The sequence below is a fragment of the Ipomoea nil genome, unplaced genomic scaffold (genome assembly GCF_001879475.1).
Source record: "Ipomoea nil cultivar Tokyo-kokei standard unplaced genomic scaffold, Asagao_1.1 scaffold0688, whole genome shotgun sequence".
NCBI classification, from domain to species: Eukaryota; Viridiplantae; Streptophyta; class Magnoliopsida; order Solanales; family Convolvulaceae; genus Ipomoea; species Ipomoea nil.
In genome coordinates, this window is record NW_017617116.1 from 3959103 (window position 1) to 3986312 (window position 27210).

The following is a 27210-nucleotide window of genomic DNA, read 5'->3' on the forward strand; positions in this document are numbered from 1 at the left end:
TGGTAAGCAAGGCCAACTTTCTACACTATACTTTAAAATGTTTGGTTTTTAAAAATAAAAGTGCATGTTCAATCAATACACATAACTCCTTTAAATTACATATATATCTCATCACTCTTTCTTTTTTTTTTTTTTTTTTTTTTTCTGATGAGAGAAACTTACAGTCATTATTTAATAGTGTACATTGGTCATTTGATAAATTTATAATTTTGTAATAACTTGTAAATAAACTATACAAAGATAAACCAGACTATGATATATTCCGTCAGTTCTTATGTATAGTAATCGAGATTTTCATGATGGGTGTTAGTAAAAATTTTCCAATGATTAATTATTGCAATTAAGTTGAGCACTAGGCTCATCAACTGGAAAAGGCAGATCTGAGTGTGGAAACTAGCTAGAAAGAAAGAAAGAAATGGCAAGTGGTCAAAAAAGTGATGAGCGTAGGGGCCTTAGGCCTTAGCTGTTGGGATAAAGTTTCCCCATCACCTCCTCTTTATTTACCTTTTGCTTTCGTATACACCAAAAATCATAAATGTATTTTCATAACTAATCTAAAAAGGGAAGGTCCATCTCGCGATTTATTTTCACCAAATAATATAAAATGTGATTCCATGGGATTCAAACTCATAATCTCCCACCTAATAACACAAGTACTAACTACCAAAGTCACTCAAAATCTTGTATACTAACGGAGCATTTAGTTGGAGAGAGGGAATTACGTGGGAAATGAATTACAATTCCATGAGAGCTGAATTACTCAGAATAAAGTGAGAATTTAAATTCTAGTGTTTGATTCACATGAATAAAATTATTGGTAATTCCAATTCCAATGTTTGATATACATAAGAAATGAAAGGTAATAAGTAGTATAAAGTCCAAAATACTCATTGTTGTTGTCAGACATCAATTTTAGGTGTTGTCTCATCATTATCTTTTTTTCTTCCTGAAATTAATGGAATTAAAATCCCATGGGATTTTAATTCCATGAAAATGAGGGAATTATAATTCGGTCCAACCAAACTAAAAAATTTAGTGGTCTTTGGAATTAGGTGGGAATTAAGTAGGAATGAGATTTAAATTCCCTCCAACCAAACGCCCCATAAAGGGTAGGGAGCTCCACTTATATATGGGAATGCGCTAGAAGCAAAGTAGTGGGGAACACGTGTGTGGTCAAGAATGAAGATTGTTCGATATCGTCCATTTGTCAATTATCTGTGAGTCCTTCAACAATATAAATAGAGTGTCTTCCCTCCCATTGAAAACCACATCTTGAGCTCACCAAACCCCTTTTAGCTGAGTATTCTGAGTCTTCTCCATCTTACTGACATACCAAAGTTCGATTCATAGTGTTAACGTTGTTGTTGGGCTTTGTATGTACTATTTTAGACCTTTAAAATAATATTATTCTCACTATCTATCTAGTTTTATTATAGGAAGAAAAAAGAAAATAAAGTGAAGTGATGGATTTAATCGCTCACTGACTAAATTGCCATTGATTTGGTTATTGAGAAATAAAATTCATACTTTCAATAATAATGAAATGACTAAGTCTATATAGCAAATAATTAATAGACTGAATCTACCCATCGGTTACAATAGAGAGGTTAAAAAATCATTTTTAATGAATACTCCGTACATAAAAACGTAGTTAAAGTATATCACAAGGTGTAAATTTATTTATTTATTTAAAGTGTGGGTACTTGAAGTATTATTACTCGATCTACACAAAAAAACTACGCTCATCTTTGCCCATTATAATATTCTGTCAGTCTCATCATAATCATTCGTCACTTAAAAAATACATTTCTTCCTCGAGAGAATTTGCAATTTTCAATTTTGATAGGAAAAAGGATTATCAATTATGGGCAACAGTTTTGACTCAGTGCATGCCCACTACTGGTGACTGGTGAGGTTAATAATGTATTTGGTACGTACTTTTTTCACAGTTTATAAGTAGGCAGAGAAAAGAGCCAAATGGTTAGGTACTGGTAGCAAGCAACATTTGGCTAGCTATGTGTGGCAATGCATCATTACTTTGTGTTTAGTCTTAGTGTCTTACACAAAGTATGAATCAGTTTAAAAAAATAAGAATATGGTAATTCTGTAAAAAGTGATAATTGATCACAGTCATCCTTCAAAATTTATTAATAATTACAGAGTAATAATTAGTAAAAAAATATACACGGGTCAATTTTATAGTTATTGTAAACTTTTAACTTTATATAATATTTATAAAATTGAAATAGTCCATTTTCTCATTATTTTTTAACAATCATCAACTATTGATTTACCTAAATGGATTAATATGATCAATCTTCACTTTTGTATGTGAGCATGTTATCGCTTAAACCTACATACGTGCGTGTGCATATGGAGCATTATTCTGTGTATGCATGTGTTCTGTGCAACATATGAACATGCTTAATATGCACACATCATAATAGTTCATATGCACACCCGCGTTTTTAATTCTCCCAATTAATCTCATTCATAGATCGATTTTTAATGTACCAGCCAGATTGGTTCTCATGGACTCATAGAGAGGTTGGTTCACACACACACACACGCACACGCACACACACACAGGTGATATGAAAATAATATTTTCTGCAAAATATGTGAAATAATAGCATTCGTCTATTTATGTTGATTAGTGCTCGGAAAATAAGGACAAAATGTAGTGATATCTTCGTAATTGTTATGACGCAACAAGTAAAGCTTTAAAATACATATGTTGGGTCAAATTTAAAATTTTGCAATTTTCAAACCAATTATCCAATCAACTTGACTAGTCTTCCCTGATTATCTTATCTTATGTTTATGCAACCTTACTTGATTTACTTAATAATCTAAACTAATCTTTACAAGTGTCATATCTTATTCATTACCATTTATCAAAGCTCATCAACTTAGTGGCATGATTGAGTGAAAAAAACTTATCCATCTTTAATCAAACATAAAATGTTCAATCATTAACTTTAAGTAGAGAGCAGCTACACCCCAAAAAAAAAAAAAAACAAAGTTCATCCTAATTAATACAACCGTTGAAATCGTGGGGTTAGTTATGTCTTTTTAAATAAGTTCAATCTAACATGGATGAACCTAACGCAACTGGAGGAAATAATGGTTTGTGTTTTGTTTTGTTTCCTTTGTTTCCAATGGGCAAATCATAAAATCATAGGAGTTGAAGGGAGTAGAATTTGGCATCATTTACACTCTAAAGTGAAGACAATCCGATGGTTAGAAATTGAGTTGATGGAGACTTTTGGTCCCCTTAGTCCATTTGAAGACTATCAAATTTGGTTGAGAGATGTTTTCTATATATGCATGCCACCAACACTTTTTAACCTTATTATCTCAAAAAAAAAAAAAAAGACACTATTGTAATCTCCACCCTACCAGGACTATGTGGTCTAATGGTACCCGGGTTGGACTTCCATTTGGAAGGTTATGAGTTCAAGCCTCAGTGGAGGCGTTATTGATTATTTGTGTTTCAGTAGGTTGAGAAAGTATATGAACAGATACTACAAATAAAGTACAACGTGTTTGGGTTATTTAATTTAATGAATCTAAAATTGAATAATACCTTCAACAAATAGTTATTATCTATGTTGTATGATAAGATTTGTTGTGATTAAATACACTATTATTATCAAATGAATAATAACTCCTAAAGAGTCTTGATATATTAATTATTCCTAATTTATTATCATTACTTAAAAAAAAAAAAAATACAATGCATGAGTTGCTATCTTTTGATAGTGATATCCCTCCTGAGAAACAATAATAAATCTCATTTTCAAGATAGTGGATAAATGATATATGTACTTAAATATAAAATGTAATGACATTTTTGTCAGTATATAAAATTTTAATGAGATAATACATGTTTTGGCCCCTCGACTATGCAATATTACTTAATTTAGTCATTTACTTTGAAAATTATTTATAAAAAAAAAAAGTTGGAATTCAATTTTTGTTGAATGTATGTGAAATGTGACTTCATGACACTTGAAGTGAAATATTACACATGAGAGTGGAACACTATTGTTCATGGTTATGATCATGTGCTATTTATTTGAGTGATTTTCTTTTTCCCTTATATTTTAGTTATTTCTAATTTTGCTGGGACTGATTTGAATTTGAACAAAAAAGTTTGCTACATTATATAAATAACTTATAAAAGTCTCATTAAATGAACTTGATTGAACTCAACGGATACAGAATGGATCTTCAATCCTAAACTATCAGTAAACAAAATAATTGATTAATTAATTATTTGAGCTTGAACACTATGAAATGTTGGGAATTGAGATTTTTAAACCGAATTGAAACCGATCTTTTTTCAAACTGAATCAAAACCAAATCGAACTAGAATGTTAAATCGAATGGTTTCGTTTTTTTAAGAACCGAACAAATGGAAATCAAATAGTGAAACGGCCCCTAGTAGGGATGGCATTTTTTTTTTAAAATTGTATTTCAAGGATTGAAAATATTAAATATGTAAAATTTACATAAGTAATTATTTGCCATTTTTTTGACACCAAATTTAAAAGCTATCTCATTAGTGTGTTAACATAGTGATTTTTTTTTTCATAATTATTGTTTTATACACATAATATTGTTGTTACAAACTTGAGTTTTTAAAGAATGCAATTATTATATCATGGTTGCAGTAGGCGGTAGACGCTAGTCGGGCGGTAGCGTAGTGCCTAGTGCCTAGACGGCCTAGGCTGTCACCTAGGTGGCTAACTTAAAAAAAAAAAAAAAACAGTGCACATGTGTGAGTGTATGTCACACACACACACACACACAGACAAACACACACATATATAATGAAAAAAAATTAGTAAGGCCGAGTTAGGCGCCTAAACAGCCGCCTATGGGAAAATTTCCATGGCTTAGGGGCGCCTAGGCCTAGGCCAATTTCTGCAAGAGTGGGTTATATTATTTTTCATTTGGTGCATTAATTTTCTAGCTATTACTTTTTCTTTTAATCTTTTTAAACTTAAGTTATCTCAGCTTCGCCGAACTCTGCACAAGATATCCAATCATGCCCATGGGACTTTTTCCCATTTTTCCATCATGCTTCTAGTGAGATTTGAATCTACACTGTCACTTCAAGGCTCAAGCCATAACCTTTAAGTCAACCGATGAACCAATTACGTTAATCCCCGGATATAACCATATACTTCAATTAGTATAACCCAAAGGTAGTTGCATTGTGTTGTATTTGTGTTTGTGCATGATATTTTTATTGTTTACGAGTGACAAGTGTATATCGAAAATATTTTAAAAATTCGAGAATATATATATATATATATATATATATATATATATATATATTTGCATTCAGCATATGATTTACCTCTCATATGTAACTTATATGTTATTACATAGAAGTTAAATTTATCCCGTACATACATTAAGGTAGTAGTTGTGATTTCACTCGTCAATCGTCATCCAACAAATAAAGAGGGTCGATTTCAGATCCTACAATTGTCTCCCAGATACAGTGATTTTTAATAAATATATTTCTTAAAATTATTTTTAAGAGATTTAATTGGTTGAAAAATATCAAATGGCCATTCAAAGTGAACGGTGGGTTCTCCGCATTGGGGGGAAATTTTGGTGACAGTTGCTATAGAGAAACTCTATATGCATTTTCACAACAAAAAGAAAGAATTAAATAAAATAATAATATATTTTTTTTCAAATAAAATAATACTGTAATAATAATAATAATAATAATAAATATAATAATGAAAACAATTAAAAAAAAGAGTGGATTTTTTAAGGGGAGAAAAAAAAAAAAAAAAAAACAAAAGGTAGAAGAATGCGAAGGGAAAGCTCTGAAACAAGTCTTTTAACAATGTCTGTCTGTCTCCTGTAAGTCTCTCTCTCTCTCTCTCTCTCATCTGTATCTCTCTCTACACAGCACTACACTACACACATGGTTTTACACTTTCAGCTGCAGAACTACTCTGCACTGTTTTGATAGTTGAAGCTTGCAAACTTACAGTGTAACAGTAATACCTAGAGTTAAATCGAAGAGGTTGAACAAAACATTGATTCAATTCCCGAGATTTTCTTAGGGTTTCTCTCCCACTTTATGCTTCTAGGGTTTTGTACCAGCTAAATCTCCGCTCACTTTTATCCTCTCCAGAGAATTTTAGCTAATTTATTCGCCTGTTTTTTTCTTTTTTTCTTAAAAAAATAAATAAATAATTCAGTGTAATTCGCGGTGGTTGAGAAAGGGCGGGTCTGGGCTGGATGTGTTGGAAGATCGGGGAGAAAGATGATAGATCTTAGTGCGGCATTGAGATAGGAGGTTGGAGTTTGGGATGTTAATTGAGAGTTGTTGCATACAGGAAGGGCCTTAAATCAGTCTTGCAAACATGCCTTTTGCTAAGCTCGATGACTCTCCTATGTTCCGTAAGCAGGTTGGCTCTATATCTCTTTGAGCTGCTTCGAGCTCTCAAGTTTGAGCTTTGCTTGATCAAATCTCAATTTAGCTGATTTCTATGTTTTTGAGTATTGCCTTCTCTGTCTTTCGGTATGACTGAGGAAATGGTGGATTAAAAGAGTGAATTTCGTGTTTATTTATTGTAATTAACATTTCTGATAGTTTGGCTGATCTCTTGTTGGATACATGTAAAGGGAAACAATTTAAGTTATATGTTTAGTTGTGGGCTACCACTTAAATTTCTGTAAGTGATCTATGCAGTAGTTACTGGGTTCTGATGCAGACTTTTCATTTTCAAATCTAAACATTCAATCTTGAATGAATACTGATACATTGAACTTAAAAATTACAATAGGTTATTGATCAAAGATGTTGAATACTAGTTGAAGTTCCTCCTAGGGAACTGAATGAAAGAATGATCTATATGAGGAGCTGAACTGTAGAATTATTACCTGAGTCTCTGTCAATCATCCTGTTTAGGAATGGCCTAGCCAATTCATGTGTTATATGTGTAGTGTGGTCCATTTGTTTTCCACTAGAATTTTGTCATGTGTTATGAAGGTTTAAACTGTTGTCTTTTTATTCTTACCCATTAGCATCCTATATCATTTAATCTAATTCAGATAGTGTTGTCATTTTGTTTTTGGATTTATGCGTAATTTGTAGCTAATGTGCATTCATATAGTTTTTCTCTCTAATACTTTCCGTTGTTTGTTATTATCTTTGTACTTTTTGCTAGGTTTTAGGGGAGTGATATATCCTGGTTTTCACTTTATCTTATACTTCTGTCATTTTAACAAACAGCTGCAAAGTTTGGAGGAAAGTGCTGAAACTTTGAGAGAGAGAAGTTTGAAGTTTTACAAAGGATGTCGAAAATATACGTGAGTAAAAATTTAGCAGGTTCCAGTTGTTTCTTATTATATGAACTTGAATATCCTCATTAGGTCATGTTTCTGAGGACATAATCTTCATATCCACTTCTCAGATACTCTCACTTGAATTCTTGCACTGCTATTCTTCTGCTTTTATAGTACAATTTAAATTTTTATCTTTCATTTAAGGCTGGCTTCATTACTTGATTTGTCTAGCAGATCATACTTTAGTGAAAATGTGTTTGTTTTAAAATGATCTTTTCTTTACTTGTCTTTTTTTTTTTTTTTTTTTCTTCTTCTTCTTCTTCTTCTTTCCAAGTGCTGATGACATCTGCTTTTCTTTACTTGGTTGGTTTAAAATGATCTTTTCTTTACTTGTTACTTCTACACCATATATTTATGATCTATGCTAGATTTCTATATTTCTTTCCAAGTGCTATTGTTGGTTTGGTTTACTCTGGTACTCTATTCAGCATTTTATTCTTGAACTTGCAGGGAAGGGCTTGGAGAGGGATATGATGGAGACATTGCTTTTGCAAGTTCTCTGGAAACCTTTGGCGGGGGGCACAATGACCCCATTAGTGTTGCTTTTGGAGGTATGCCTTACTATTGGCACTATCGTTATAATGTTGGATCATTTATTTGAATGAGATCCATTTAAGTCTTGCATTAATGATGAGTTGAATTCTGTTGTAGGTCCTGTTATGACTAAATTCACTATTGCACTGAGGGAAATTGGGACATACAAGGAAGTTCTTAGGTCTCAGGTACAATTTTCACTTGTCAGTTTGCTCTTAAATAGTTAAACCTCTACCTTCATGAGGGCTTAGCATTTTCTCGTGCTGTACAAGCGGCTCCTTCTTTAGTGAAATTCATGAAATGCCTTACGTCAAAAGGTTGTTTGCACAAGTTCCAGTATTCTTGTTACATTTTGATTGATCAACTTCCTTGTTCTGTTGGTTTTCCAGTATATTTAGAAAACAATCTCCTGCATAGTTCACTAATTTCTATCATTTTCATGTTAATAATTTAAATATTTGTTTCTTCAACACCGCACCCCCCCCCCCCCCCACCCCCCACTTCTCTCTCTCTCTCCCCTCTCTATCCTCACACACATGCATGCAGACAGAGAGAGAAGAGATGGTCAAAAGCACACTATTCTTCACTGACATCCATGAAATATATTGTTTTTTTTCAGGTTGAGCACTTGCTGAACGATCGATTGCTGCATTTTGTTAACATAGATTTGCTAGAGGTCAAGGTACTAATATTCCTTTGAATTTCAATCTGGTTTATATGTTGCCTTTGTGGATCTCATTTGTTTTGATTTGTATTTGTAAGTGTGGATTGCTTCTGATAATTATGTTTTTTTTATGCTTCTGGTTCTAAGTCGATGATCAGTGCTTTAATTTCTTTGTATAATTTTCCTAGTAAATTTTTCCTAAGGGGTGTCATTAGTGCAGGAAGCTCGAAAGCGCTTTGACAAGGCTAGCCTTTTATACGATCAGGTAATCAACTTATTTGCTGAGTTGAGTACATGTTTTATTTGTAGAATGATAATAATGATTGTTGTCAAGCGGGGGAAGTTAACAGACAGTTTTTTCTGAAGGCACGTGATAAGTTTTTGTCACTAAGGAAAGGCACGAAGAGTGACGTAGCGAGCATGCTAGAGGAGGTATTCTGATAAGCCCATTATGTTCGGTGCATAGCTAAATGCCACTGTTTTGTAGTTATTTTGTGTTTAGGCTTTAACATGGCATGGAATTGGTGTAGGAACTTCATAATGCAAGGTCAGCCTTTGAACAAGCAAGGTTCAGTTTGGTGAGTAAATTTGCAACTAACATAATTTGATTTCTCAATCAGATTGCTTCTTATAATTCTGACAAATATCTCAATTTTCTTGCAATTTGGATGCTTGCAATGCAGGTTACTGCTCTTTCAAATGTTGAAGCAAAGAAAAGGTTTGAATTCTTGGAAGCAGTTAGTGGCACGATGGATGCCCACCTTCGTTACTTCAAGCAAGGCTATGAACTTTTGCATCAAATGGAGCCCTACATCAATCAGGTTGGTGCTAGTGTCTTTTAGTAGTCGCAAGGTTGAAAATCATAAACACCATGTTGCGCTGTTTAGTTTTTAGTTAGGATTCCTATTAATTGAGGTTATTGGTGGCATACTGACACTGTGCATGTTACTAATTCCAATGTTTGATGTCAGGTTTAATATCTTACTAGGTGAATAAAAAATCATGTTCACTTCCCTTCCTTCACAATTTTTTTTTTTTTTTTTTTGGTGTGTGTCTGTGTGTGTTGGGGGGGGGGGGGGGGGGGGTGGATCTTATCTGGCAACCTGTCAAAATGAATACATTTGAATGCTTCCAAATTTTAGGATGACGTCATGTAATTGGCTTGAAAAGTCCTGGATTCTTGACTGGTTGAGTGTGTGCTATTGCGTTGGTAGGAAGTATTCAAGCATCGCATCATTGTTATTGCAGGTATTGACATATGCACGGCAATCTAGAGAGCGGTCTAACTATGAACAGGCAGCTCTTAATGAGAAGATGCAAGAATACAAAAGGCAGATTGATCGAGAGAGCAGATGGTCTTCAAGTGGTTCTAACGGATCTCCTAATGGAGATGGTATACAAGCCATTGGTAGAAGTTCACATAAGGAGATAGAAGCAGTTATGCAATCTGCAGCTAAGGGGAAGGTAAGAGATTTACCCATTATGCATAGAAACTATTTAGAGAAGTTAACATTTCTTTATTCCTTTTCTCTAGCATGATTTACTATTCTCTTCTTCCTTTTTGCACGCTATGTGCATTTAACAACTGAGGTCATTTTTCAGGTTGAAACCATCAGACAAGGTTATCTTTCCAAACGCTCTTCAAACTTGAGAGGTGACTGGAAAAGACGGTTTTTTGTTCTTGATAGCCGAGGAATGTTGTATTACTATCGCAAACAAAATACCAAACCATCTGTGAGTAACATGTTGCAGTAGTTGTGGAAAACCTGAAAATCTAGTTTACTCCAATTCTTTCAATTCTTAATTTCTTATTGACTCTGAGTTTTGTTTCTTTAGGGATCAGGTAGTCAACTTTCTGGCCAGAGGAATAGTTCTGAGCTTGGTTCTGGACTGTTGAGTCGCTGGCTTTCTTCCCATCATCATGGTGGGGTGCATGATGAGAAGTCTGTTGCTCATCACACTGTGAATCTATTAACATCAACAATAAAGGTTGATGCTGACCAGTCAGATCTGCGGTTTTGCTTCAGGATTATCTCACCAACAAAAAGTTACACATTGCAGGTGAATTGTCATAGTTTCCTTTTAAAATAATCTGACCATTATGTTATGTTGCTATGTAGTTATTTTGTTCAGGGTATGCAAATTCAACTTTCTCCCTTTGTGTGTGCAGGCTGAGAGTGCCCTAGATCAAATGGATTGGATTGAGAAGATTACGGGAGTTATTGCTTCTTTACTGAGTTCTCAGGCTCCTGAAAGGGTAACCTACATTAGACAGATATGGCAGTATTTCTAAAGTTGTCTTTGAATCTCTGCATAGTTGAACAAATATTGTTGTCTTGTTGCAGCGTTTGCCTGCTAGTCCAATGGGCAGTGGACATCATCGATCTGCAAGTGACAGTAGTTCATTTGATAGCTATGATGTTGACCCTGATGAACATGCATCTGAGAGATTAGCCGCTACCCATCTTGAACGCCCCTTAAGAAACTCACAACAGTTACAAATTGCTGTGAGAACTGAACAGCCAATTGACACATTACGGAAAGTATGTGGGAATGACAGATGTGCAGATTGTGGTGCGCCTGAACCTGATTGGGCATCCTTAAATCTTGGTGTTCTTGTCTGTATTGAGTGTTCAGGTGTTCATCGTAACCTTGGCGTTCATATATCCAAGGTAAACTTTAGTAGTTCCATCACTTGTTTTATTTGAAGGCCTTTTACATCTCAGTGACATACTAAATTTCTTATGTTTGGGATTTCTCATGCTGTTTAATAAAACATGAAAGCGGGGAATTTGCACATTCTCACTTAACCCTTTAGGTGATTGCCCATGTACCTAGCGCTGACCTAGCACTTTACACGCTAGCTATTAATTATTCCTCAAGACTTAATTAAAGGAATGGATGCAAATGATCGGATAATTATTTCTCCGAGTAAAGTGAATTTTTTTGGCATATCCACTAGTCATTGATGTTGAATGCATGAATTGGGTGGAAATATTTTTAATTGAAGCAATGGACTGAGATAATCCAATAATTATTTCTCAGTGTAAAACTGAAAATTTTTAATGACATATCCACTAATGGTCAATGCATGGATTTCACATTCATACGGGCATAGAGTTGATTTGGTGGAGATATTTTTGGTTCCCCCGACTTGGTTTGATTTGTTTTTTATGAGTGTCAAAATCATCTGAAATCATATCTTGCATCCTCTTGGTTTGTAGTTCTGAATTATGTGCTGCTACAAATTTATGAGGTTTTATGCAGTAATAAATTGAAAAATGTATGAGGTTCTTTTCATCCTCTCGTAAAGGTTGTTTTAGTAAGGTGTTTTTGTTGGGTTGATGCCTATCTATGGGATTTCAAACCTAGGTTTTGAACTAATGCACATTGTCAGCTATGGGACAATAGAATTTAAAGTAGTCAAAACTGAACTGGCTAATTTGGTGAGACTTGCTTAGTATGTGTGTGTTAACCATTGGAAATTTGGAATGCACTATTGCACTTGCTATAAGGTGCTCTCTAGCTTCAGATTTGGTTTGACTTCATTTTGATAGATTTCACTATTTCAGCATGTTAGAATCTTGCCTTGCTGATGAATGTCTTCTTGTGCTGTTGCAGGTGAGGTCACTGACTCTTGATGTTAAAGTATGGGAGCCTTCTGTCTTAGCCTTGTTCGAGTCTTTGGGCAATGCATTTGTAAATTCAGTCTGGGAAGAGTCACTGCAATCAAGAGGTGCCTTCCAGGTTAATCTTGGTCCTACAAGGTAAATATCCCCGTTTCACCATTGAATTATTTACTTCTAAAATTAGTTCTTTTTTTCATTTCTTGCCTTAGTTGAACTTTGGGTTGCTAATACCTGTTACTTTCGAAATTGAAGCTTGTACAAGTCTGATAAACAGCAACTTCTTTACATTTGCAAGCCAAGTAAGGGCGATTCAATTTCAACTAAGGAAAAATTTATTCATGCGAAGGTCTATTTTCATGTTTTTCTTACGACTTCTCCTTAAATTTTTGTGCCTGCATGGTGCTTGTGACTTAAAAATTCTGGTATTAATTTGTGTGTTACTCATAATTATAGTATGCGGAAAAAATGTTTGTCCGGAGAAGTAAGGACTATCGGCCAGTGGCACAACAGATGTGGGAGGCTGTCCGGTCTAATGATAAGAAAGCTGTGTATCGCCTCATTGTCAACTCTGATGCAGATGTTAATGCCGTTTCGAAGCAGTTACTGAACTCCTCTCTAACTCTTGCCAAAGTAATGCTGCTTCAAGAACAGCCTTGCATCGATGAGAATCCTAGTTGCATAGATGTGGGTGCAACTCCAAGTGAATGCCAATCAATCGGAGATCTTGATGGGTGTTCCCTGCTTCACCTTGCTTGTGAAACAGCGGACATAGGAATGTTGGAGCTGCTGCTTCAGTATGGTGCGAATGTAAATGCTCCTGATTTGAGAGGCTGGACACCATTGCATCAATGTATTATCAGGCACAAAGCCACATTCGCAAAGTTGCTTCTTACAAGGTAACATCAAAAGATATTATATTCATTCTACCAATTTCTTCTTGAGATTCATGTGCACAGATGTGTGCATGCACCTGCAGACCCACCCAACTTGTTCTTTTTAATCAATAATGTCTTGAAACTAAGAGAGGTCGGGAGTTCAAACCCCCTCTCGTATGGAAAAACCAATTTGGCCAGCACTTTGCCCCTTTAATTGGGTCGGCCCAGTGCGAATGAGGATTAGTCTGAGTATGGTACGAGCTTAAAGGTGCCTCCTACAGTTAGGGCCTGCTCAGCACCCCTCATGGTCTAATTAAAAAAAGAAGAAAATTGTCTTGAAACTAAACCTGAAAATATTCATTTCAACGACTCTAGGTTAGCTAGTCTTTTGAGTCCGTAGTGAACTGCTGTTTCATAACTAAACATTCAAACTGAGAATTCTGATGTAACCGCAGGGGAGCTGATCCGCATGCTGTAAATGGGGAAGGTAAAACCCCGATTGATCTTGCAGTGGAATCACATTTCAACGATCACGAGGTCCTTTCTATACTATCAAACGCAAATGGGTAAATGGACTTAACAGAGGAAAGTGTGAAGGTCGAAGAAGAAGGATTGACGCAGGTTAGCCCTGGTTTGAGAAGGAATTCAGGTTGTCTGTATTTTGTAATTACGTTTGTAGATCTAGGGCCCGATCAATCCTCGCCCATAGACGCTCCTCTATACAAGTTTAGGGCAGTCTGAGTTGGTGGTTGGCAAGAACGCTGGGATTTGCACCCATGACTCTGATATGGATGACATTAAAATTAAAGCGAGGCGCTTGACCTTTTATTGTCATCACAGAGATATTTCTCACAATGCCATCCCGGTCGAGGTCATTCATATTCTATAGCGCTGTTATTACATGTTCATTATTCACCTTGTTTCCGATTTGAGTGGGTCGAGAGGTTTTGTGTGAGGTTTTGTGTACATTATCTTTTAGAATGGGAATGTCCTCTTGGTGGTGATGTATCCTTATTTTCAAACATCATGGATCCAACCTTATGTGGTATATGTCTGCCCTATTAGCGTGCTGATAAAAGTGTGTATTTTTGTAAAACCCATATTTTTATCTGTCTTTTTGCAGGCAATATTTTTGTTGTCTCTAAATAATGAGGAGACGACGAGTACAATACACAATTGATATAAAGAACCAAGGAGTATGTTCAACTATATACTCTATATGATAATAAAGAATATTTTTCATTGTAGCTTACAAATAATTCTAAATAAATTAGGAAAACTAGAGAATTTGAGAGAGACGAACTTAAAATTTTATGATTACTAAATTAATTATTCAATTAATCTCGGTTGGTTACCAAATTAATTATTCAATTAATCTCGGTTGGGAACGCTCCCAAGTCCTAACTTTAGTCTTACTATTGTTTTTAGTGTACAATTTTTATTTTTATTTTATCATCATGTATTTAACTGCTACCAATTCAATTTAATTGTTACTCCCTCTGTCTCATTTTATCTGTCCTACCTAGTATTCATTGGTTAAAATAACTTTTTCTTTTTTTGTTTATTTTTTTTTACTCATTTTTAAATTTAACTTTTTATGTGTAATATTATTTTTAGTGTAGTTTCTAAATATATAAATTTTGTATACTAACACTAAATTTAATATTATGAAAATTTGAATTAAAAATAACTTCAGTCAAGTCTCGTTAACCGAATTAGATACATAAAATGAGACGGAAGAAGTATAATCTAACCCGCTCTTTCGAACAATCATTATATTACTGTGAATCATGAATTACATTATAAGGTAAAACACTGACATCTTTATTTTTTGTGTACTATAAATTAATTTTTTAAAAAATTATTTTTAACGTATTGCATAAAAATGAATATTTAATATATTAAAAATAAACATTTATTGATGATCCATAATATATTTCACACAGTATTCTGTGAACTATAAAAAAATACATTTTTAATATATTAAAAATATATTTATATATTGAATATATATTATTCAAAATAATGTACTTTCAGTATTTAAATATTGTCATTTTCTAAATACAATGTATATTTTTAATATATTAAAAATACATTATTTGTGTTTTTTTTTTTTTTTTTTTTTTTTTTTGAAATGTACATTACTTAATTATATATAAAATAATATATTTTCTGTACATCTTTATGAACTTTTTATTTATAATCCACCGTACTAAATGTCATTTTATAGGTAAGAATCCTTATTTACGGGGCAGAGCCCAGTTGTGACCCGGTCCTTTCTCTTTCTATGACAGTCTTCGCAATCGGTAAGGAAGACCATCAATGGAGAAGAGAGACAGCTCGAAGATGAATATCGCGATTATCCATCCCGATCTTGGAATCGGTAATTATTAATGCTTGCAAAAATTCTTAATTTTACTGAGATCCTTGATTTGTTTTTCAGTGTTTTTACTCGTGATCAATTTGTTAATTCTCTCTGTTTTAACTTAAGATTAAATTTTGTCTTAAATTGCAAATGCACAGTGTTATCTGATAATTCTCAATCTGCATACCGAAGCTCACTAGCTATCAGTTTGGTTTATATTAATCTATATATTTAGTATTTAGTACTGAGTTTTTAACAGTTGTTTGTGTTATTATGTTTCTTCTAAAGATCATTCCATGTTGCTGAGTTGAATAAAATTGCTTTATGATTCATTCATTATACATTTATATGAGAAGAACTCGAAATAATTGTCTGTTATAGTGTTATGTAAAGATGAATTTTGGCCACTTGTTGTTCTTATGCTGTTTTGAAAATTTGAGGTGCTCGGATAAAAAAAAGTTAGAATCTTGGTTGTTATGGAGTAGATTGGTTCAGTGGCATTATGCATTGAGTATCTTAGTGCTTGTTTAGATGAAAAATGAAATGGTCTTCTAAATCTTTGAGTAATTGATATGCAATAATTACATTTTGTATTGCTTAGTTGGTAGAGTTTTTTGGTCCTTCATTTTCACTTATGAAAGGGTATGGCTGTTATTATGATATTTAGAGATCTATTCTTTTACTTATCTCTCTCTCTTTTTTTTTTTTGAGAGCTTTACTTATCTCCTAATTACCGCAATATTTAGGGGGAGCTGAAAGGCTAATTGTTGATGCTGCTGTTGAACTTGCATCCTATGGACATAATGTTCATGTTTTTACTGCACACCATGACAAAAATCGCTGTTTTGAGGAGACTCTTTCTGGTTGGTTTCTTACTTCTTGTAATATTTTCTGGTTAGATTTTTCTCTATTATTTCCTGCACTAGCTTTTTGTTTCTCTTCTTAATCCAATTGATTTTAATTACACAGGCACCTTTTCTGTAAATGTATATGGATCATTCCTACCCCGGCATATATTTTATAGACTCCATGCAGTATGTGCATATTTGCGATGCATTTTTGTTGCTCTCTCTCTGCTGTTTCTGTGGCCATCGTTTGACATTATACTGGCTGATCAAGTTTCTGTTGTCATTCCACTTTTGAAGCTAAAAAAGTCAATGAAGGTACTGTGTTTCAAAATTGAATCGCATTCTGAGTTATAAGCAAAGTAATTTATATTATCTTACACCTTACACAGGTTGTTTTCTACTGCCATTTTCCAGATCTTTTACTGGCTCAGCATACAACCATTCTTAGGAGGATGTATCGGAAGCCTATAGATTTTATAGAAGAAATGACAACAGGTCTTTTTCGGTTGCCATACTTATAGCTCTTAACGTTTCTTTTCACTCCCATTTCTTAGCTACATTCAAGTTTATTTTCGCATCATCATCTTCTGACTGTGTGATGAACTGTAGGTATGGCTGATTTGATCCTAGTTAATAGCAGGTTTACTGCATCCACTTTTGCAAAGACATTTAAGCATTTAAATGCACGTGGAGTTAGACCGGCTGTGCTATACCCAACAGTAAATGTTGATCAGTTCAGCAAACCTAATGCTACTACTAAGTAAGAAGCTTTTCCATTTCTAATTGATTGGAGGTCTGATTTCAACACATTGAGATGCATGTTTCTTCTTCTTCTTATTTATTTATTTCTTTTTTATAATTTACAATTTTAAATGGGGTGCTCTCCCTTCCCACACACCACTACATCATCACCAAAGAGAAGGAAAAAATTGTAATAGATCCAAATCAATATTAGTACAACTTTCTTAGAGATTTAGTATAACTTTGTCTATCCACTGTATTTAGGTTAAACTTTCTATCCATCAACCGCTTTGAAAGGAAAAAGAATATAGAGTTGGCAATCTCTGCATTTGCCAGGCTCCATAATCATGAATTGAACGATTATCAATGTGCTAGCGTGGCTGATGCTTCATTGACTATTGTAGGTATGGGTTTTGTTCATTCCTTGGTACAGTTGGTTCAGTTAAATAACTAATCTTACATTTGCATTTTCTGTAGTTCTGTCTCTGCAAATGAATTGTTGATTTTGAAATATCACTTTTAATACTAGATAAGTCATATTATATGATAGTTGAGGGCATTCTCTGATCTTTCTTTCCATGCATATGGCTATTGCAAGTTTGCAACTATTTCATAGTTTGAGCTTAGAACTTCAGAATAGGTTTGTACAATCACAATAGACTTAAAAGATTTTCAATTTCTTCAGCCAATATTGTCAAAATTGTATTTCGGGGTGGGGGGTAGTGTAGAATTAATTGTTGCATTTGTGTTTAGGTTTACAAGTACATCCCTTAGAAGTCTGGCTTTCTGCATAGTAGATCATTACAGAGTTAAATAACAATGGGGGTAGGGCAGAATTAATTGTTGCTTTTGTGTTTAGGTTTACAAGTACATCTTTAGAAGTCTGACATTCTGCATAGGAGATCATTACGGAGTTAAATTACAAATGGCAAGATATGTTAAAGAAATCATTTCAAGTAAATTTCTGACAATTGCATCAATCTATTCTACCCTATGACATGCAGTATTGTGTTGGGTACTAGTTTGCCATTGTATATTTGCAGATGAATTTGTTCCAAAATAACCGCATTCTATATTCATGGAGCCTTTTTCTATTTTGTTTCAGGTGGCTTTGATAAGCGCCTCAGAGAGAATGTTGAATACCTGGAAGAGTTGAAGGTCTTGGCTGAAAGACAAGGCGTTTCTGACCGGGTTAGGTTCATTACATCTTGCTCTACTGCTGAAAGAAACATGCTTCTCGCTGAATGCCTGTGCGTTCTTTATACACCTAAGGTGTGGCCTAATGCAATGATCTCTTCAATCCGACTGGTTTTACACAACCTTTCCTTTGATCTTATGACTATATCTCTGTAGGATGAGCATTTCGGCATTGTCCCTTTGGAAGCAATGGCAGCATATAAACCCGTAATAGCATGCAACAGTGGGGGTCCAGTAGAGACAGTGAAGAACGGTGAGACAGGCTTCCTCTGTGATCCTACCCCACAAGACTTCTGTTCAGCCATGGCTAATTTCATCCGAGATCCTACTCTGGCAGCAACGATGGGCCAGAATGCTCACCAGCATGTCACCGACTCATTCTCAACCAAAATATTTGGCCGCCATATCAACACCTATCTTGTTGATGTTGCTCGAGGGAAGGAGGACTGATCTTTCAAACTTCTTGTGATCTCAAATGGTGAGTATGGATGTGATTAGGATTCTGAGATAAATCACACTTTTGGTCAAGTGAGCTTACTAAAAACCAAGAATGAATTAGATGCTGAAATTGTACTGCAATTGTGTTTCAACTTTTGTCTTTCATACCAAATACAGCTTTAGATTTGTTTAATTTATTATGCCACTAATCACAATTTTTATTAAATATTAGTATTAGTACCAAGGTTTATATATATATATATATATATATATATATATATATATATATATATATATATATATATATATATATATATATTTGAAAATTTCGTTTCCTGCGGTTAACTTCTTAAAAAAAAATCTCATATTTCAAATGTATATAGTTGTATAATAAAATCTCATAATCTTTTTTGAAAGGATAATGCACATAATCTAACATAATACATAATACATAATACACATAACGACATAAACTCTTAACTCTTAAAAAAAAAATTGCATGTTTCAGATGTACATAATTGTATAACGAGTAAATACCCAAAATGGTCCCTTGACTATAGCTAAATTCATAAATTGGTCCTCGACTTTCAATTTCAACCAATTAAGTCCTTAATTTTGTAATTTTAACACAATTTGGTCCTCTGTTTATTTGACCGTTTGTTGACTGTGATATTTGAGGATATATATGTAATTTCATGGTCCATCGTCGGTTTTTTAAGGTTCTGGTTGCATTTTCAGACCGCACTGTTACATTTGAATCCACTGCCGAAAGCAATCTACCAAATCCGATTGCCTTTCTTCATCCTCCCTTTGGATTCAATGTAGTTGAGTTCGTACCAGAGCCAAGAAGACGACGTGTTTCCGAACCATTGCAACGTCATCCTGGAGGTCTGCACGTGCTCCGACGAGAGCTGAAGTTCTTCTGGAGGTCGTCGATCACGGTCAACAAACAGTCAAATAGATGGAGGACCAAATCGTGTCAAGATTACAAAGTTAAGGACTTAATTGGTTGAAATTGAAAGTCGAGGACCAATTTGTGAATTTAGCTATAGTCGAGGGACCATTTTTGGTATTTACTCTTGTATAACAGAGTACACATAAACTCCGTCGCATTAATTTCCCACACAACTTAATAAAACGACGTCGTTTTGGGTCAAGGCGCATTTTGCGCTATGATTCTAGTAAATAATTATATTTTGGAACAAGATGCATAAATCAACATGTACTCAACATATTCTTATTTTTCCTTTAGTCAATAGTTATATACTTGTATTGTTGAGTCATTTTTCAAGTTTTTAAATCTAAATTCTAGCTTTCAAAAAAAAAAAAAAAAATCTAAATTCTAAAAAGTAAAAAAAGGGCCCCCACTTCTCGCGTGCGTCGGTAGCATTGGCCGATCGGAGGGACATTGGACAAGAAGGACCTGCGACAGTAAAAAAGGTAATTATTCATCTAACAAAAATAAAACTAAATTTAAAATTAATAATTTAAGGAAAAAAAAAAAAAAAAAACAGAAAACTTTCTCTAATCCCCAATACACATTTTTTCCCCATTTCTGAAAAAAAATATACGGAGAGAAAAAAAACCAACAAAATTCTACTGTTTACACATCCAACGGCGGATAATCATCTTGGCATTCCCAACGCTCCAGATCTTCCTGTCGTCCTCCCTTTATACACAGGTTTTGAGGGCTTCGCTTTCGGCCCCGAGACAGTGAGACCAGCTAACCTATGGCAATCCGTCGACGTGGCCGTGGGTCCCGCCTACTTTCCCGCTTATAGTACAGTATTTTCTGTAGAGACAGAGATTTAGAGAGAGAAATATATTAATTATTAAATAATTTCAAAATTTTTTTTGAAGAAATATAATTTCAATTTTAATTCATCAATAATCTAAAAAAATTAATCTAATCCTACAATTTTTTTTTTTTTGGGTGAGAAACACACCGCCCCAGCGACGACTATTTAATTCTTCTAAATTTAACTCCTCCCGCATTGGTTTGATTATATAATTATAGTAATTAATATTTATATAAAGTTATATTAATCAAGCATATTAATAAATATTTGTAAACATAATATGATTATTTTAAATATATATATAAATTATGTGTGTATATAATGTTTGTAAGTGTTACTCCTTCCGTCCTATTTTATTTGTCTGGTTCAGCTAACGATGCTTGATTGAAGTTATTTTTAAGAAAAATGTTACATGTACTCCCTTTTATACTCCCAACATATACTCCTACACACAAAACCTTGATGTAGTCATTTGTATTGGGACCCACATGAAAAAAAAACTTATCCAAATATGTCATATCAGGGAGTAAAATTTAGAGAGTAAGATTAGAGAGTACATGTATTAGAACTCTATTTTTAATTCAATTTTTTCATAATGCTAAGTTTAGTATTACTCTTATCCCAAAGTTTAGTATTACTCATTATTATATAAAATCTATATATTTAGAAACTACATTAAAAGTAATATTAAATACAAACAATTAATAATAAAAATAATTTTAAAATACTAAAGAAAATAAGTAAAGAAGAAAGAGTTAGTTAAACTAATGAATAGTAACAATCTATGTAAAATAAGGCATAGGGAGTATATATGTTGTAGTGAGAATTGGTCAATTTTGAGGTTAGGGGAGCAACCTCTCAAAGTGAGGGGTTCCTTGTGCGCAGTGAGTAAAAGTCTAGCCTCTGTAATTCATGTTCAGTTGAGTTACCATGATTTAGATCCTCCCATGGGAGCCCTTAGGATTGGGGTTCAGGTTTTTTTTTTTTTTTTTTTTTTTTTGGAAGAATAAAATTTAAATATATAAAATGTAAATGAGTTAATATAGGCAAATCCGTATAACCTATGGGTTAAACGGTATGGGTTTACTTGTGAATAGCTATGATGCAACCGGCGTTAAAAATGGATTAAACAACATTCGATCCGTTTTGATAACTCTACATTAAATGCATGTTGCTAAGATATCAGTTATTTAACTAACCTTAATGGAAAGGGAGCTTGTAAGCTTACCTATAGTTGTGTTTGGAATACCATAATCTTGCAATTATTATTCACTCATAAATAAGATTCGTCACCTTTATATTATACGGAGTAATAATTATAATCGTGTAACGTCTTTTGCATTTCTAAGTAATAAAATAAAACTCTTGTAGTGCTCTTAGGTCTCTCTTAATTGTTATTAACATTATATACTTCTTGTAAATTGTATTAATTCTCATAAAGTTCGTCATGATTAACTATTTTCTTCCCACAATAATTAAATTGCACATTTATGTTTGTTACAATTGACTATTTTCATCCCACAATAGGTGAACTACATACTTATATTTATATATTATATGCTCAATACTACACCTCTTTACGTGTGCGAGCAGGTGATGTAAAAATTCGGACTCATCCATGATATTGTGCATGAGGCTAGCTCTGATATCAAATTAAAGAATATATTTCATTTCAACTAATAGTCTACATTTATAGTTAAGCTATACGCCTATATATTTATGTTTATATATTATATTTTTCGGCATGTACAACAATAAATTGGAAGTTTATAATAGCTTTGAGCAGTGTTTTAAAAGCTATTTTTGTAAAGCCGTGGTTGACAATAATTGCTCCCAATTTCTTGCTTCTTTAATAGAGATTTTAAACTAAGTACAATATTAGCTTCTTTTATTTTGTAGGTTAGCATTTTTGGTGTCATAGCCAAAGACTGACTGCATTTGAAAACTCTGGGTTTTCTCCTACTCATATAGAAACCTTGAAACAAAATGACCAAAATACCCTCCATATTTGAATTTTGAAGTAGGTTGATGAGGGACCAAAGTTGCCCAAATTGGACACAATTGGGGACTATGTTTATTTGCATTTTGCATATTGTAACCAATTACAATTTACAAATTATTTAACTAAAATATAATTTTCACATTACAATATGAGGATAATATGGTTTTATATATTTTTTTTTAAATTTATTGTTGGGTACAAGGTGGGACACATATGATTATCTATCACTACTTACAACCTTTCTTGTGACAAAAGGTGGAATTGCCCACCCCAAGCACCCCACACTCTGACCGGACAGTTTGTAAATGGGTTATTATCATGGTGACTCAATTGATCAATATATGCTAGACTTTTGCTCATTGCCAACTAGGATCCCCCCTCATTTTGAGAGGCAGCTCCAATGTTGCTGCTTACAACCTTTCTAACAAAGTTTTTTGCACTTTTGGTCCCACGAGTATTGTAGCACTAACATGATTGATCCAATGACTTTTCAAACCTTGCAAACTTGATCTACGACGATCATTTTTTTTTTTTTTTTTATATAGCACAAATGGTCATTCTGACTAAATTTCCATCCACGGCTCAACCCTGCTATAATTTTTTTTCCCGGTCACAAATGGACTGAAATTTAGCCGGAAGGACCATTTGTGTTAAAAAAAAATGATAACCGTGTATCAAGTTTGCAAGGTTTGAAATTCGTGGATCAATCATGTTAGTGCCACAATACTCGTGATACTAAAAGTGCGAAAAACGCATTCCTAACACTATGAATACCTCTCTTATCCTCTAGGTAAGCCCGATTCACTTCTCATGACATACTGCTCGTTTCCTTCCATCCAACACCACTCTCTATAGCTATCTTTGCGAGGCTATCGAGAATTGACAAGACGACAACCATGTACAAATTACACAAGAATCATTATTTTATTTGCTCATGAAATATTAAGTATCTCATATAGTCATATTAAAGAATTTTGCAAATCATTACATTATCAAATACACCCTATTTTCGAGTGTTATTCGAAAAAACTTTATAACCTCTATTAACTTCTTTTAATAACAAATTTATTAAAAAGAAAAATACATTCAAAGTATCGCTCTAAATCATACACCACTACCCCAGTTCACAACACATCAATTAGCTTATGATTGATACAATTACATGCATTTAAATATATTTAGATTTTTATTTTAAAAAGTTATTTCGAATGATAAAATTTTTTATTATTATAAAAAAAAATTCTAGAAACATTTTTATAAATAGTGAAAGTAAAAATTGTATTTTGAGTGATGGGCATTATAAAATTTATGGAAAAATAACATAGGGAAAGTAATTATTAGGTGTACGAATGAAAGGAAACAAAGCAGAAAAGAGTGGGGATTCTGGGAATAGATAAAGGCATAAAAGCTCGCATGCCGCCTCCCCATTCTTTCTTTCTTCTTCTTCTTCTACTCAACTACTGATTAAACAACGTCACATTTCAGGAAAAGAAACGAACAGTTATACCTAATACTTAAGATAATTTCTTATTTTAATGTAGACAAAATCCTGATTAGTTTTCTTTTCACCCCTGCTGATTTTTTTTTTTTATTTTTTATTTTTCTAAAAAAATCTTTTCTTTTTCCTCCTTTGAGGGAGTTTTATGTATGAATGGTTAAGGAATATGTTTTTGGTTGGCCCCCCATTCTCTCATGCGCCTTCTTCAAGCAAATTCTTGATTGCATTGACAAAAAAGGGCTTTTCTAAGCTCACTATACTTGTGTTCTCCACCCTCCATCTCTGAGACTTGAGTGTATGTGGGTATTTGACCAGTGGCTTTGATTCTCCTGGGGATATTGTATTCTTTTATGGGATTAATTCCATCTTTCTTCATTGTGAAGATTTCGTGACAGGGATTCTGTCTGCTACTACATATATTTTATCCCTTACATTGGAGCTTTGCTGGTTTGGTTTCTTTGGGCATTTTTTTTATCTGTAAAGTTGGAGACTTTTTGTGTTTTGCAGCTTCAAGATTCCTTCAGAGAATGTGATAACCCCATACCCTCCACTCTTTATCTTCCCTTTTGTACAGAGTGTGTAGCTCTATGGGCATTTTCTTGAAGAAATTTGGAGCCTTGCTTAGTTTGTATCTTTGTTTTGGTTGCTTTTCAAAACCCTAAGAACAGGTGGTTTCAGTTTATGCCAGGGGTTTATGTTGAGTCTTTTGTGACTTTTAAGGCTTTCTTCTGAGACTACCTTAGCTGGAAGCTTTAAGGTTTCTATGGGGAAGAAGATGAGAAACCTTAGCTGCAATTCTTGCAGCATAAGTGTCAAGATAGTGTTTTTGTTGTGCATTTTCTGCTTGGATATGAGTTGTGTGAAATGCCAATCATGGGTTGTCAAGGATAACTCAAGTGAGCCTCCTGTGCCCCCTATTCCACCTCAATTTAGGAACAAGTTTCAGAGGATTCTGCTTAGTATTCTTCTTGGAACCTTAACAGGCTTGATTTCTGCTCTTCTCTTTGCTTGGCTAGTTAGGTGCTTTGTTAGGTATATCAACAAAGCCCCAATTCTAAAGGGTCCTGTTGTGTTTTCCCCCAAAATCCCTCCCAAGACTCTTCAAGCTGCTCTTGCGAATGAACCCGAGTTGCTTGGCTCGAGCCCTAACGGAAAATACTACAAGACTGTTCTTGATAATGGGCTAACTGTTGCAGTCAAGTGGCTCGAAACCTTCGAATCTGGCTCCCCCGAGACTCAGACCAAATCTGTGAAGAGGAGGGTGCAACAGGAACTTGAGGCGCTTGCTAGCCTAAGACACAGGAATTTGATGAGTTTAAGGGCTTATGTTCGGGAATCGAATAGGTATTATTTGGTTTACGATTACATGCCCACCGGGAGCCTTGAAGATGCTCTGAGTAGGGTGAGGGAGAATGAGTTGGAGCTTAAATGGGAAGCCCGGCTTCGGATTGCAGTTGGGATCGTTAAGGGGCTCCAGTATCTTCATTTCACCTGCAACCCGAGATTTTTGCACTGCAATTTGAAGCCTTCCAATATAATGTTGGATGCAGAATCCGAGCCTCGGTTGGCTGATTGTGGATTGGCTAAAATCATCCCTAACTTTGATCGAGCAGCATCGAGCTACAGCCCTCCTGAGTCTTACCAGAGCTGCAGGTAACCACCAAAACTGTGCTCACATAGCCTTCGTTTGGAGTAATTGTTAATTGTGCTCGTTTTTCGTTTTCAACTTTGCTATCTCGACCTGTTAAATGCTTTGACAATGATGGTTCTTTCATAGCGATTCTTGTTGATCAATGATAATTAATACGAGTACATGCTTCTTGTTGATCATGGTATGGTATGCCATTGAGTTTTGTTTGGTTGCTACAAAATTTGTTTTGTTTGGTCTGACTCTGATACCAAATTGAAACATGTGCACCATCTCAACTAAAAGCCTAAAAGCTGATAGTTAGATTGCACATTAATGGTTATATGCTCAACAATGATTAAAGGAATTGATTGGATTAGTTTCGTCTGTACCTATTTCTTGCTGGTCGTGATTTCTTCCTTTTTTGCTATGCAAATTTATTTAGATTGTTTCTGAAACTGGACAAGGACTGAGTTGTGACTTGTGATGATTTTACAGTAGGTATACTGACAAGAGCGATATCTTCAGCTTTGGAGTCATATTGGCTGTTCTATTAACTGGTCGAAACCCAATGGACCCGTTTTTTAACGATGCATCGAGCGGGGGAAGTCTGGGGCGGTGGCTGCACCGCCTGCAGGAAGCAGGCGAGGCTCGGGAAGCGTTGGACAAGAGTATTCTCGGGGAGGAAATGGAGGAAGACGAGATGCTAATGGCAGTAAAAATAGCCGTTGTATGCTTGTCTGACATGCCAACCGATCGCCCCTCCAGCGACGAGCTCGTGTCAATGCTCACGCAACTAAATAGTTTCTGAAGATCAGATCGATCCCTGCAAAGTACGTTGCTGAGAGAGCTTTAGGTTGTTTTCGGGGCTTTCTTTCTATGCAAAGTTATCCAAACTAGTTGCTTATTGGGTTAGTTATGCCATGGAAACAACCATTATGCTCTTTAAGGTTTCTATGTTTTTAATGAAAATGGTTGGTCGACACAAGTAGGGTCTTTACTCTTTACTGTAACTTGAAAATTCTGAACTCTGATGATTGAGTGGCATGTAAATGAAGTGTTGTTTGTGAAGGAAGGTGATGAATGATGATACTACAAACACATTTCCTAATTCCTAACAGGCAAAAAAGAAAGGGGGAAATTATTATGTAAGAAGACATCTGCATTAATGGTTTCTTAACCTTATAATGGTGGTAGGGCTGGTTTGGTTGTCTGTTTTTTCAGACAACTTTTCTTCTGAAATCATTTAGTTTTGTTTTGGATTAACATCAACTCCTTGTGTAATGTTTGTCTTCATCTGGCTGCGGGATGTTCACTATTACTCGGTTGATAGAGATATAAGTGTTGGGTAGAGGTCGGTGAAGGGACAAAGTTCAGCATCATCAGGTGACAAGGAGAATTGTTGGGCGAAAGCCGGAAGGTAAGTCTCGGCCTCTAAAAAATGTGGCGATACAAGGAAATAAAATTACGTCTTTGTTACGTTCTATAGCTTTCGGTATAATGGTAAGCATTTGATTGCGCTTCTGGTAGCTCAGTTGATTTCTAGGTGATAGATTGTGGATAAGGACAGATAGTCGAGCTATAGTAATAGTGGTGGGCTCTTTGTG

At 34.5% G+C, this 27210-nt stretch overlaps 3 protein-coding genes across 5 annotated transcripts; all 3 read left to right on the forward strand.

Moving 5' to 3' along the window:
• The first annotated feature begins 5810 nt into the window (after positions 1-5810).
• Positions 5811-14198, forward strand: LOC109175930 (ADP-ribosylation factor GTPase-activating protein AGD3). Of its 3 annotated transcripts, none has more exons than XM_019325313.1 (19): positions 5811-5892; positions 6237-6446; positions 7274-7350; positions 7837-7937; positions 8038-8108; positions 8540-8602; positions 8805-8849; positions 8951-9016; positions 9115-9162; positions 9268-9405; positions 9833-10048; positions 10187-10318; positions 10421-10645; positions 10755-10841; positions 10930-11256; positions 12206-12351; positions 12466-12559; positions 12667-13109; positions 13544-14198. In XM_019325313.1, the coding sequence occupies exons 2-19, from the start codon at positions 6402-6404 to the stop codon at positions 13656-13658; spliced, it is 2439 nt and encodes an 812-aa protein (XP_019180858.1). In that variant the 5' UTR covers positions 5811-5892; positions 6237-6401; the 3' UTR covers positions 13659-14198. The 3 variants fall into 3 exon arrangements, with proteins under 3 accessions (XP_019180858.1, XP_019180859.1, XP_019180860.1); XM_019325314.1 differs by lacking the exon at positions 5811-5892 and adding an exon at positions 5902-6099; XM_019325315.1 differs by lacking the exons at positions 5811-5892; positions 6237-6446; positions 7274-7350; positions 7837-7937; positions 8038-8108 and having other exon boundaries at positions 8576-8602; positions 8800-8849.
• Positions 14199-15338: 1140 nt separating this feature from the next.
• LOC109175932 (alpha-1,3/1,6-mannosyltransferase ALG2-like) lies at positions 15339-18921 on the forward strand. Its single transcript, XM_019325316.1, has 8 exons — positions 15339-15471; positions 16200-16316; positions 16423-16616; positions 16691-16796; positions 16911-17061; positions 17307-17446; positions 18148-18314; positions 18396-18921. The coding sequence occupies exons 1-8, from the start codon at positions 15411-15413 to the stop codon at positions 18687-18689; spliced, it is 1230 nt and encodes a 409-aa protein (XP_019180861.1). The 5' UTR covers positions 15339-15410; the 3' UTR covers positions 18690-18921.
• Positions 18922-23925: 5004 nt separating this feature from the next.
• Positions 23926-26678, forward strand: LOC109175933 (inactive leucine-rich repeat receptor-like protein kinase CORYNE). The gene is made up of 2 exons (XM_019325317.1): positions 23926-25629; positions 26102-26678. The coding sequence occupies exons 1-2, from the start codon at positions 24740-24742 to the stop codon at positions 26412-26414; spliced, it is 1203 nt and encodes a 400-aa protein (XP_019180862.1). The 5' UTR covers positions 23926-24739; the 3' UTR covers positions 26415-26678.
• Positions 26679-27210: the final 532 nt, after the last annotated feature.

Excerpts from the sequence above, each read along its gene's own strand:
- LOC109175930 (XM_019325313.1), top strand. The coding sequence starts at position 6,402 with ATGCCTTTTGCTAAGCTCGATGACTCTCCTATGTTCCGTAAGCAG. Across the intron at positions 12,560-12,666 it reads AAAAATTTATTCATGCGAAG|TATGCGGAAAAAATGTTTGT; the intron begins GTCTATTTTCAT and ends TCATAATTATAG. Across the intron at positions 13,110-13,543 it reads GCAAAGTTGCTTCTTACAAG|GGGAGCTGATCCGCATGCTG; the intron begins GTAACATCAAAA and ends ATGTAACCGCAG.
- LOC109175932 (XM_019325316.1), top strand. The coding sequence starts at position 15,411 with ATGGAGAAGAGAGACAGCTCGAAGATGAATATCGCGATTATCCATCCC. Across the intron at positions 16,617-16,690 it reads AGCTAAAAAAGTCAATGAAG|GTTGTTTTCTACTGCCATTT; the intron begins GTACTGTGTTTC and ends CACCTTACACAG. Across the intron at positions 18,315-18,395 it reads GCGTTCTTTATACACCTAAG|GATGAGCATTTCGGCATTGT; the intron begins GTGTGGCCTAAT and ends ATATCTCTGTAG.
- LOC109175933 (XM_019325317.1), top strand. The coding sequence starts at position 24,740 with ATGGGGAAGAAGATGAGAAACCTTAGCTGCAATTCTTGCAGCATAAGT. Across the intron at positions 25,630-26,101 it reads GAGTCTTACCAGAGCTGCAG|TAGGTATACTGACAAGAGCG; the intron begins GTAACCACCAAA and ends ATGATTTTACAG.